This window comes from Anarrhichthys ocellatus, unplaced genomic scaffold (assembly GCF_004355925.1).
Source record: "Anarrhichthys ocellatus isolate YVR2014 unplaced genomic scaffold, GSC_Weel_1.0 scaffold4, whole genome shotgun sequence".
Taxonomy (NCBI): Eukaryota; Metazoa; Chordata; class Actinopteri; order Perciformes; family Anarhichadidae; genus Anarrhichthys; species Anarrhichthys ocellatus.
Genome location: NW_022280034.1, coordinates 12,139,603 through 12,151,892, shown reverse-complemented (window position 1 = coordinate 12,151,892; position 12,290 = coordinate 12,139,603). Strand labels below are relative to the sequence as shown.

The following is a 12,290-nucleotide window of genomic DNA, read 5'->3' as shown; positions in this document are numbered from 1 at the left end:
AAGAACATTCATATCTCATGTAGTCGGTGTCGTACTTGCGTTTCGCTCAATTAGCACACGAAAACAAAGTGTGTGGGTGTTCTTCTATACTGTGAAATGGCGGGTGTCTATTAGCATTACAAGGCATTAACGCCAAATACTGTTAAGGAGTGTGAATAACTCCGCTGCATAAAAACAATCCCCTCCAATCCCCTTCGCGACCCACCAGTTGAGAATCACTGCTTTGGAGAACCATATCAAATCAAATAAAAAACAAACAGTTGATGGTGTTACATGTAACGGACATGGCATTTTTTTTCATTAACATGCTTTAAAAAAAACATGCTGCAATCTGTGATCAAATAAACACGGACATATGAAAACAGAATCTGTTTTGGCGCACAGTTTGCCTCTTGTCAAGGGAATACTGATTCGATCACATGGGTATAATCTAACACAAGGTAATTGGGCCTGATGCAGCTGCTACAAGGAAGCTGCAGTCTTGGCACTAAACTTGCAACATGGTGGGAAAGCTTTTGATCAATGCCAGTATGGTAAAGTCTTTGGTAAATAGTAGTGAGGAGGGGTTGAACGTCGCCCAGTAGGCTGCAAAGCAAATAGTGGGGCGTGAAAAGGGTGTGCAGCTTATGAGAAGTGTTATCACAAGACGGAAGCAGTTGTGCAATACTTAAGAGACAAGTGACTAGTACTCTATAGTCAGTGCCAGGAAATCAGATCTACAGAGATCTAATAACGTATGCACGGCAACACCCAAGGTAAAATCTACTTGCATTATACACCCTCTCCGGAATGTGACTCACCCAAAATGCAATAGCCAGGGGATTCACAGTTGCTGTAAATGTTTTGTACAGTAATGTTTGTTTTACTATTATTTTTGATCTTATTAACCTTGTAATTTTTTTGGGCACATTCTTATCCTCTGTTAAAAGACAATCTTAATCAGACATCTGCATGTATTTTTTGTGTGTGTTGTACAACCTCTCACTCAAATTATTTCTTTTGTGTGCGACACCACACAAATATGAATCACTTTCTTTTTGGATTTTGAAATGAACACACACACGTACTTACTTCCAGAAGAGGCTATACCTGCTCTTCTGGAATTTAAATTCAGAGAGAATTTGTTTTCCTCAATTGAACTCGGTAGTAGGAGGGGAAAAGGAAAGTATGTTGCATGTTCAAAATGAAATAACTGCCTTAGTTTATCGAAGCAGTTTATCCAGAGATTGTTGAGGTGTGAAGATTCTCAGAGATAGGCAAGAGCAATAAAGACACATGTCTTTGTGTGACAAGGCTCAGAATATGAAGGGGATGACTGGAGGGGTCAATGGGGACCATGAAACTGCTGATCAATTGTGATAATGTAAATATCTGATGTTCCCCCACCCTGTGAGCTGAGATAAGCAAGAGAGACACTAGATTCTTTGCTGATTCTTCTGCAGACTCTGCAGTCTGTATGACGATGAAAGCCTTCTCTGGCCAGAGAATAAATACTTTAAAGACAAACTTCTTTCCTCAATGTTTCTTGTTTCAGTATTTTAGGACTCACTCTGCACTATTGAATAGTTTTTTTTTCCACCACAACAGTTCACGCATACCACATGGCTGCAACTTTGCCAGTTTGATTCCGGCTGGGGACTTTTATTGCACGTCATGATGTTTATCATATTATTCATCATCTTGAATTAGCATGTTGGCATGCTAACACTGGCTGGTTAACACTAAGCACAGCTAAGTACAGGTGAGGGATTGTCATTCGTTTTAAAGGTATTTGCTCATATTGCATTGGACCAACTGAAAATGTGACTTGATAAGTTTAAGGATCACAAATTCAATTCATCCTAAAGGGGAACATGAATGTCTGAACCAAATTTAAAATCTTTCAATAGTAGTTGAAACATTTCACTCAGAAGTACAAATTCCGATCAGGGTGCCGCTAGTATAAAGGTTAGAAGATCACCAAAGATTCATCATCTGGGAACCATGAATGTTTGTACAGAATTCTTTAGAAATCCATCCAATAGTTAGGCTAAAAACCCACAGGACACTTTTAGTGTTAAGCGTTCAATACATTCATCAAATATGGCAACTATTGCAGAAAATGGAAGTACTTAAATAAAGTACCTCAAGATTGTACATAAGTAGAGTAGCCTACTTGGCAGCATTACAGAAATACTTTACTAATCCCAAGATGTTCCTTTCTCTTCATTGTCTATTGCTTGTGACACTAGTGACAAGGAAGCAGCTGTCTCTGTGCCAAAAGTAACACTATGGAACTGTGGTTATGTCAGATACAGGGTGTTTGGGGGAAAATCCAAATGACTTATTATGCATTTAATAATTAGTGAATGTTATACATGTCCTCTGTACGTGTTTAAAGCTGTGTCCTCAAATGGTTTCGTGTGAACTTTCTGTGACACCAGGTGTCTCAGCAAATGTTTATTCTATTGACGGCCGAAAGAACACTTCAAGCGGTTTACCCTAAATAAGCCACAATAAACCCGAAGCGGCGTCAATACTGACGCCTGGCTGATTTGCGATCACGACTTCCTGATTACGATAAAGTGACTTTTGTTCTACAACGAATTGTTAAAGTGATGTTCCAGATACTCTACGCAGACGCCTGTGTGAAACGCAACTAATGTGTTACCCTTTGTCACGTAAATGACCCTGTGCCGGCCCACTGCATGTTGTTTACTCAGTATGCATATCACAGACTATGGAGACAGATCTCCGAGCAGCCTTGAGCTACATTTCGTATGTGATTCCACTCTGTTCCTTCTTGCAAGAATAAATGTCCTGTGATGAACGATTTTTACTGCGGATGAATGAATCCTCACCAAACAACTTTGGTGATCTCTTGATTTTTTTGCACAAAACGACTGTGCCTGCTTTATCCTCTGGCGCCACCATGTGGTTGACTTTTGTAGTTTTGAGTAAGATGTCACAACTACTGGATGAATAGCAATGAAATCTGCTACATACATTCATGCCCCCTTCAGGATGAATTGTACGCCTACTAACTAAACCAATGATTTTTCATCTAGCACAATCGGTAGGTCAAGATTTCAGTTTGTTCAACACTTTGGTCACTGGTTTTAAATAAATTACTAGTAAAAATGAATGGCCTTCCCATCAGCCTCAGATGTATTTTGTGTTTAGTGCTATTTAGCAGACTTACAAATTGATTAGCATGCAAGCATGCTGACCTAGGATGGTGAATATGGTAAACTTTGTACCTGCTTGACATGAGCATGTTAGCATTGTGTCATATTCATATTGTGTCGGCTTCATGCTAAAACAACAAAGATTGTGTGAAAGTTTCAAAACACCAGAGGGCGGTGCGGGGTAAAAAGGATTGTTATCGACTCTTCTTTTTGCATTCAAGTACACAATCAAGTTTATTAATTGACAGTGTTGACAAATACTTTGAATTGTTATTGAACTGTATACAATGTTTTAGACTTTAAAATGAGTAAATAATAATTAACTTGAGGTGTGTTATGAAAATATCACCTAAACACATGATGTAGCACATTGGTCAAACAAGCAAGACACAGTGAAAAGGTATTTTGATATGATTTTTTTAAAATCCATTCTTTACAGTCACACCGTCAATCAAATCCAGGCTTATTCTCAAAAAACACACTGTTATAATACAACTCTGATAAGCTTTAGAAAGATGGCACAGTCACGTGGGAAGGGAACATGATCAGGTAATGTTTTCACAGGCAATTTAACAAAAATATTTCCTTTTATTAAGATAGATTCTTTTTCTTTTCATATACTATGAGGATAGAATAAAATTCTGTCTCTGAAAACTGCAGGTTTTATGTTTAAAGAGCTCTATGTTGAAAGTGTTGCATAGTCGAGGGAACAGAAACGTGGGGATAGAGGGGATCTTCATTTAAAATGACAAATGAGGGAGTAAAAAGCTCTTTGTTAAATGCAGAGTGCAAAGTAAAAATACTTTTTTTTTTTTTTTTTTTTTTTTTTTTTTTAAATACTTTTAAGTGATTGTTTTGGCTCTGAACTCCCCCGTGCAGTCAAACCCTTAAAAACGAGTTAAAAAGCTTGTCCTGCCACCTTGTGTACGAGGGCACGCAAGTGTAAATCCTGACTGCAAGCATTAGTAACATATAGTCCATGTTTGTGCAAATGTAACGCAATAGAGCAAGATCCACAGCAATCACATGTTGATAATAATCTCCCATGGAGTTGTATGAACATGGGGGGGGGGGAAAGCTTGTTTTGCTTGTCACTGACATTGCAGCCTTTAAAAGTGTCACTCTGCCTCCATCAATTAGAGTAAAATAACAAAATATCATCTTGGCAGGCAAACAAAGACCCAGCTTAGCTCCAAAAAATACTGCCATTCTAGCTTATGGGCTGATTAAAGCTCCAATCAATCATGAACCCAAACTACTCTCGTGCTTTTCTTCCTCACAGACGCTACTTCTTTAGAGATCGTGTCTATAGGAGCAGACTCCTCAGAGGAATCCTTGTCCAACGTAGACGCTTCTAGTTGCAAAACAAGAAGGGGAATTCTCAACTCAGTTTATAAAGTGTCTCGAGATACTGCGCCAAGCGTTTTTTTTTAATACCAGACGTTAAAACGAAAGGAGACAGGGGTACACTATGTGAGCCACACCCAGTCTCTGCTGCTGGTTGGAACTTTACAAGCTCCAGCCAGGGAGCACAACGGCTCTTTCTTCCTTTCTTCTCATCTCAACCATACATTCATTTGTCCGCTATCCCCGTCCACCGGTCAATCCGCTGTCCGTCCAGTTATTGGGAACATGTAGGAGTTTGCACTTCTCCAGAGTCCAAAATTCTCATCCCTAGTCGTTCTCCTTTTTTCATTCTCGGTAGCATCTGCAGACCTCCGCTTTGCCTCAAGTCTGTGTCCATCAAGAAAAGATCCACGATGCCGGCCGGGGTCATCGGAACTCATAGATGGCTGCACTGTGCTCGGGAACGTGGGTGAGGTTTAGAGACTGGTACCTGCAGCATAACAACACAGTACATGTTAGAGGTACATGACATAAGCCCGTTTTCAGCTGTGTGACAAAGCATTTATCAGATAATCCAAATAGTTTGCGGTGGTTTATTATGTTTAAAAGGCATAATCTTTAACATTTGTAATGAAATTAACCCCCATTTTTCTTACTTTATATTGTTCAGCATTTTCTCTGCATTGGCCATTCCGCAATTGCCTCCCTATATACAAGTTATCATTGTTAGTGGCGGACTCCGCCTCTCCCCTACTGGATTTAAACTGCCTTCATTATACAAGATGCATGTAACCCAGTGTAGTTTGATCTCATTTAGCCTTACTGGTTACTGTTTGCTTACTTAACACCATATTACAGCATTAAAAGCATTCAACTGGGGATTCACGGCGGGGCTTTCTTTAGTGGTAAGCCACTGGAAATACCATGTATTTGTTATCGTTCATCAAATATGCTTTTAAAAAACAAAACAACCCCTTTCAGCATTTTTTGTTTTTGCAGAGAGTAACAAGAAGAGCAGCTACAGTAGTTAGTTGAAGAGCTGCTGTAAAAGGCAGACCACTGACTGACATATTTATTAAAACTATGAGTTTGTTTGGCTGCACAGTTAAGAGATATAACAGGTGCTCTTCAGTTGTATTTCTGCAGAGTGTTTGCTGTTGAATTAAACTGCACATGGGCTGTACAGAGGCGTCACCAAAACAAGCAGAACTGAACTTTACTTCTTAAAGAAGTCGAATTCAGTCCAGTTTGTCAAAAACACCCCCGAAATGAAAGGTTTTACTAGAATAAAAAGATGGACGTCGACATTTGAAAGCCATTAGTCAGTTATACTTGAGGAACAGAATGAATTGAGGGCAAACCACAGTCTGGACTGATGCTCATATTCAGCCTTTTCTTTATGTGTGGTTGGCAGAGTTCACCCTGGAGTTGCTCTCTTAAACAAGCCCTTTATAAGACCATAACAACGTTCCCATTGCGCGGTTAATACTGTTTTCATTTCTCACAATAGTGCTAAATGCCAATGTTATAGCAGGAATGACATAAGCGCTGGCTGTTAATAATTTATCACTTTTTGAAAAACCAACATACAACAGAGGGAAACAAAACTGCTTCCAAGTATTGGTCGGAGAAAGGAATAAAATCAGAGGGCTTCTGTAACAATAGCCAGACCATTATGTGCAGAGGGAGTTAAAAGAAATGCCAAAGAATGTCAAATGAAATTGAAAACACTAAAGTACAAGCAGGCCTCAGTTTGCTTAAAGCCAGGCCTGACAACCATATTAATCAAATGCTACAAACTGAGAGTCAGATTGTTCTGCTTCATCCATATAAGGTTACACAGTCCAACTATGAGCTGTTCAAAAGGCCACATTCATCATACACTAAACATCTGAGCAAGGGGAAATTTGGAATTAAGGGCACCTTGACAGACGCTGCTGAAAGCTGGACATTTTTATCTGTTAAGGACTTTTCTCCAACCAGATTTTCCAGGTGGCCTGGGGTTTGATCCAGCAACCTTTCAGCAACAAGTCTGCCGATTCGTAAAATGACTCCGCTTCCCCTCACAGCGACTAGTGTTGTGTTGCGTTACCATTCGGAGCTCCTGTGATAGTAGTAGCCCTCGATCGTTGCTGTGGATTTCTGGAAGCATATGTAGTAGAATCCGGCAAAGGAAGCTCCGCTGATGTCTTTTATTGTGTGGTCGGGGACCAGGAACTGCTCCTGCGGGGACGGACGGGGGTGAGAAATAGAAACAGCTGCAGTTCAGAGGTGACTTACTACGACATATGGTCCACGCTCCATTTAGGCAGTAACTTACCTTCCACCTCATGAAAATATAGTCAGAGCTCTTCAGATCCTCATAGTCAAAATCATCCGAGTTGAACGTCTTTGCATACTGGTAGAAAGCCAGGAACTTGCCCTTGACACAAAAAGTAAAACGGATTATGTCACGGTAAAACCAGCCTGCTGTAGAGCACCCGTGTAGGTCATGACTGAAGCTTCCGCCTTACCCAGTGCTTACGATCCACATCCTCATCCGCATCCCATTTACGGGTGAGAAACGGCCGCTTCCTGCTGATGATCTCCCCGGCGAAGAACGTGGTGAGAGTTGGGTATTCCTGCGACAGCGAATGCAACAGACACCTGTGATGTTATCGTTTGCTCTGGCACTGCCGAACGGATACATGCCGTTTTGTGTTTTCTTCTCTTTGATAGTGAAAGTATGTCACGCCTATTCTAAAGACTGTCTGTATAATGTTTCATCCCAAAACAAATTATAGGGTAGAATGTCACTTGTGCTGATAATCACCGTGTATCGTGTTCATCTTCAATCACTGTAGTCATATTGTGATTTATATGATACTGTAACTTGTGATATTCAGTTTTGTACAGAATAACAGTTGAATCGTTAGTAGCACAACCTGACAGTATCCATAATATAAACAATGAGTAGTGGCCAGACGCAGCTTAATAAAAAGGGAAACACTCCTCTCACCTCAGTCAGTCCTTTTATCTTCAGGTAGCCACACAGGTAGGAATCCTCCATGGTGACATGCTTACAACGAGAACACAAGAAACAACAGAGAATGTTGTTTACTTCACAGCTGTAGTTTCTTCTACATTCAAATGACAGCAAGTGGCAATCAAATCATATAAAAGGATGTCATGACATAACTAATATCCCCTCACACAACACAGCCATACACGTGCAGGTTTGTAAAACTCCTCCAACAAATGCAGATGCCAAACTTCTGTGAAGTCTCTATCTATCAGTGTTTTTGATGACACCATTACATAAAATGCCTCTTTGTGGTTGAAAGGTGTTTGTAGTAAAGAGTCGATGGCACTGCTATATCCACAGCTAGCTCGGCGAGTTACTCAACCACAGGGCCAGGGCTCATTGGGTTTCCAGCTGTCAATCATCACAGCGCCCGTTTGACAGATCATCAAATCCCCTGACAGCTGGCCTGAATAGTAAATTACACGTTTAACAGGCCCACCTGCAAAACAACCTCAACGTCGTACGAGTTCCCTTTGCTCTTCTGGTGGCCCCTGAACTTGGAGCCGCTGTACAGCAGCGAGGTGACAACACCGGGCTGCTGGGTGTTTATCGGTGGCGGTGGAATAAGCGAGGCCGAGGATGCGAAGGCCGCTGCTGGGGAGTCGCTGACGTATCCAGCGGGGACAGGCATGGCTCCCGCTTGGCGAGCTGGGCACCGAACCTGGTCAATTGCCGTCCGAGCGATGGTCTCTGTCGGCGTCTACGACGAGGAGGGAGCGGACTGAGAGGTCCACCAACATTAAAATTCCCCCCGAATCCTCCACAGTTTAGTTTACCAGGCGCCAAGCTTCCAGAAAAGTATGTGGACTTCGAGCAGCAGAATCCGCCCTTCTCATTGGCCAACAGAGTTCAGCTTGCTTACATCTTTAACGCCCATTGGTGCGAATTGCGGAAGGCTTTACGCGAATATCCGTCTGTAGTTTTGTATCTGTAGTGTTACAGTGCGTAAAAGCACTTAGAAAAACTACACTTCCCTGCTGTAAAAACTATTTGCGTCTCTTTCAAACGCAGAAGGTCACACGCACGCTTTAGAACAACGGAGATGCTATTAGAAAGCTGAGGAAGAAATGTGCACCAGTGAATAGAGGTACAGCAACGTTATACAGGTCGCCAGTAACGTCACAGTATAAACAAGAGCTGATGCTAATACGAAAAACATTTACTCGTATACAAATGTGGCATACAACGAACTGAGGTCAGAAACGAAACGGGTAGCCTAGCCTGTCAGCTAGCTTTTCTTAAAAACATTCATGTTACATCGTCACAAAACTGCCGCTATGCTGAGGAGCCTTGTTAGACTTCAGAGCCATGTCGGAAGTATCCTCTCTCCCAGTCAAATGTGCCCAAGAAGTCAGCAATTTCGCTTTGCTCTGAATTACTCCTCAGCCACAGCAGGTAAGACACATCATCAATATGCATAATATCTGTCTTTCTGCTGCAGCAACACATGCTGTAACTTAACCTTGCTGTGCGCGTGCTGACTGATGTGATGTGTTCCACTGTTTCCAGAAAGAAGAAGATTTTATCAAGATGTCAGTATATCCCAAGGGGAAGGTAAGTGTCAGAAGTCACCAGAAATAGGTCGAGTATGGCAGTTCTTGTGATTGATTGCTCTTCACTGTGAAGCTGAGATATGAGAGATGTTTAATTATTATTTCCAATTTTTCCATTTAGGTGGTTTATATGAGATAAACCTAGACAGAAGAAAACTGAAAACACCAGGAGGGAAGCTGTTCACTGTGCCAAATGAAGCCCTGGCTATCGCCGTTGCAACCGAGTGGGACGCTCAAAGGGACACACTCAAGTTCTACACTATGCACCTGGTACAACTGGAGGGGGTGTAAAGCTTTAAAGCTTGATATTCTTTAAGACCGCTATATTCAAAGTTTTTTTTTGTATGTGGTTTTTAATTTCATACACCATACCTTTGGAGCTCCTCTCTCCTCGGGATGCATTTTAAGAATTGAGACATCTTTCAAGATGCTGTTCTGAAATTGATTGACTGACTGAAAGAGAAATGTTGGTTCTCTTCCTGCAGAGTACGCTATGCAACACAGCTCTGGACAATCCCACCCAACGTAACAAGGACCAGATGATCAGTGCTGCCCTGAAGTTCCTGGACACTGACACTGTCTGGTATACTACATATTAACTTATTAACTAAACCTTAATGAAATTTCCTTTTTAAAACTTGGCTTTATTGCCATGGATAACAACGATTACTTAGTCTGTGTTCTGTACATCCATATATAGCCGGAGCTCATTTCTAACAACATCAACACAATGACAACATATATTAAATGTCTATTTTATTTTTTAAGATAGACCTTTTCAGTTGAAAGGCCGTGTTTGTCTGTAAGACAAAATCAACACAATGACAAGAAAAGGATGAAACAACACACATATCATTTCATCCTGGACTTGATTGCTGCAGAAAAGATGCCGTCCTGCATTTTAGACAAGCTTGTGCACTTAGAATTTACATGTTGGTTATTTGCAGAGCTGTTTTTGAAAGTGACTTTCCCTGCAGTTGTGGCTTTAAATGTTACTGGTGTTTGTTTGGTGTAGTTACAGAGTCGATGAGCCCCACAGTTTGGTTGAGCTACAGAAGAATGAGTGGGACCCTGTGCTGCACTGGATGGAAAACAGGTAACAGCAGCATTAGCTTTTGTCATAGTCGAGACATGTTAAAGCGATTTATATACCGATTTATAGCCCTCGTGAATGTAGTTACCACATTAAATCCTTTCCTCATTGTCTTTATTTCCCACAACTTAATTGCAGATATAATGTCACTATTGGCTCCTCGTCCAGTATTTTGGGTCCTGAGATCCCAAAGGCCACCAAAGACACTTTCCGGCAACACCTGAATTCTTACACCTTCTGGTCCCTGACAGGTAAAACATCTCCAAACTGATCCGAGATAAGCACTTTTAACAATTACGTGCACTTCATGATTTAGATGATTTAACTGTGGTGCAAAATATTATCATACATACTCTAATGACAAAACTGTGTTGATAGAAATGTTTTTGTTTGTGGTAATTGTAAATAAGTAATAGTTGTGTTATTAATAATGTTTGCATTAACAGTATTTTAATGAGCTTTAATTGTCGTAGGACAGAGCTATACAGTAATATGGTTTCTCCTGTGCAGGGCTTGAGTATGTGATCACCCAGCTGAAGTCTGTTGTGCTGTCCATGGGAATGATTGACAGACATCTGACGGTGGAACAGGCCGTGCTGCTCTCCAGACTGGAGGAGGAATACCAGGTAGGAGAGTAGCAAAACGTTTTTAGCATCAACTTTATTATAGATGGTATCGTTTAGCGTACTTCTTCCCTTTATTAACCATAAACAAATGAGTCCTTCGTCAAGATGCTTGGTAGCCTCTATCTTGTGACACTGTTTATAGTGCTAGTGTTGCTCATAACCACGTTATTAAGGAATCCCTGTATTTATTTTGCAAAGAGAATCTTTTATTCTTCAGTCAAAGTTTTCATTGGATTAAATGAAGAGCAGGCAAAAAAACATGTTGGAGGTGTAATTGTAAAAGCTGAAATGGTTTGCTTTGTTTTCTCTGGAACAACAGCACCCTCCTCTGTTTTCATCACATTCCCCATGGAACCTAAACTGGTAGCACGCAATGTACAATGCAGTGAAGAAGCTGACTTTGCTAGGATTTTTTTTTAAATCTCGCACTGCTGCATGCAGCGCCTTCATTTTGGCAATTAAGCTCCTGCTGCTCTCCCTGCAGACAATCCTACTATTCTCTAACATGTGTTTTGCTCCTGCACAGATTCAGCACTGGGGAAGCGTGGAGTGGGCCCATGACTATGACATGTATGAGCTGAGGGCACGGACGGCAGCCGGAGCTCTTTTGGTTCACCTCACATCGGAGAGTTCGACTGTCAAACGCAAACTTATGCAGGACTGAGAGGAATGAGCTCAGACATAAAACTCTCAGTGAGCACACCTCGAACTGAGAACACACCAAGCATCTCAGTGTATCCATGCTTCTATATCCATTCAGACAAACAACTCATCCTGTTTGTTGTGTTTAGCAGGGACAGCTGCTTTGTCTGCGATCTGTTCATAGAGTCATCTCAATCCAGTGAAAAACATTGGCTGTCTTTTTGCAGTGTTAATATGTGGCAGCTGCCAAGTGTGCCACCCCTCACCGAGTTTCCAGTCATCCGTAACATTCTGGACACTGTGCATGGTTTCAGGAGAATAGTGACTAATGGTGTTGTCTGTTTGGTGGTGGAATGTTAATTCCGTGTCTGCTTTCGCTCTGCCACATTTGTATACTGACAAGCACACATGCTATCCTAACATCACACTATCCATACTAATTGTGCTGTTTAAAGGGTTTGGTAATGGTACACTGCAGGAGGTGCAAAAGGTGAAACATACTGCATTCAAATTATTTTCTATAATTAAGATTGTCATCATCCAGGTTGTATGTATTTTGTCATTTTTAAGATTAAATGCTGCACACAGAAGACATATTCATCAGTATCCTCTCTCCCCTTCACAGTTAAGTTTCTGCAAAAAGTTTAATTTTTTTCAGAACAGAAGACTGCATCCTCATCCAGCAGAAAATCTTGTTGCTTTTACGGTTGAAATGAAATAAACAATGTCTGTGCCCTTTCCACCTTCTGTAAGCTAAATGTCAGTAAAGATTATAGTGAATTAAAACCCAAACCAGGC

At 41.1% G+C, this 12,290-nt stretch overlaps 2 protein-coding genes across 2 annotated transcripts; one reads left to right on the top strand and one right to left on the bottom strand.

Moving 5' to 3' along the window:
• Positions 1 to 3,381: 3,381 nt before the first annotated feature.
• On the bottom strand, positions 3,382 to 8,438 carry LOC116381345 (glucose-induced degradation protein 4 homolog). The gene is made up of 6 exons (XM_031843418.1): positions 8,018 to 8,438; positions 7,513 to 7,572; positions 7,028 to 7,135; positions 6,835 to 6,936; positions 6,607 to 6,737; positions 3,382 to 5,004 (listed from the first exon to the last, which is right to left on the bottom strand). Exons 1-6 carry the CDS (start codon positions 8,207 to 8,209, stop codon positions 4,941 to 4,943), a joined length of 657 nt encoding a protein of 218 aa, XP_031699278.1. The 5' UTR covers positions 8,210 to 8,438; the 3' UTR covers positions 3,382 to 4,940.
• atpaf2 (ATP synthase mitochondrial F1 complex assembly factor 2) lies at positions 8,412 to 11,521 on the top strand. Its single transcript, XM_031843417.1, has 8 exons — positions 8,412 to 8,973; positions 9,088 to 9,132; positions 9,253 to 9,401; positions 9,617 to 9,714; positions 10,147 to 10,227; positions 10,363 to 10,475; positions 10,735 to 10,850; positions 11,377 to 11,521. Exons 1-8 carry the CDS (start codon positions 8,829 to 8,831, stop codon positions 11,512 to 11,514), a joined length of 885 nt encoding a protein of 294 aa, XP_031699277.1. The 5' UTR covers positions 8,412 to 8,828; the 3' UTR covers positions 11,515 to 11,521.
• Positions 11,522 to 12,290: the final 769 nt, after the last annotated feature.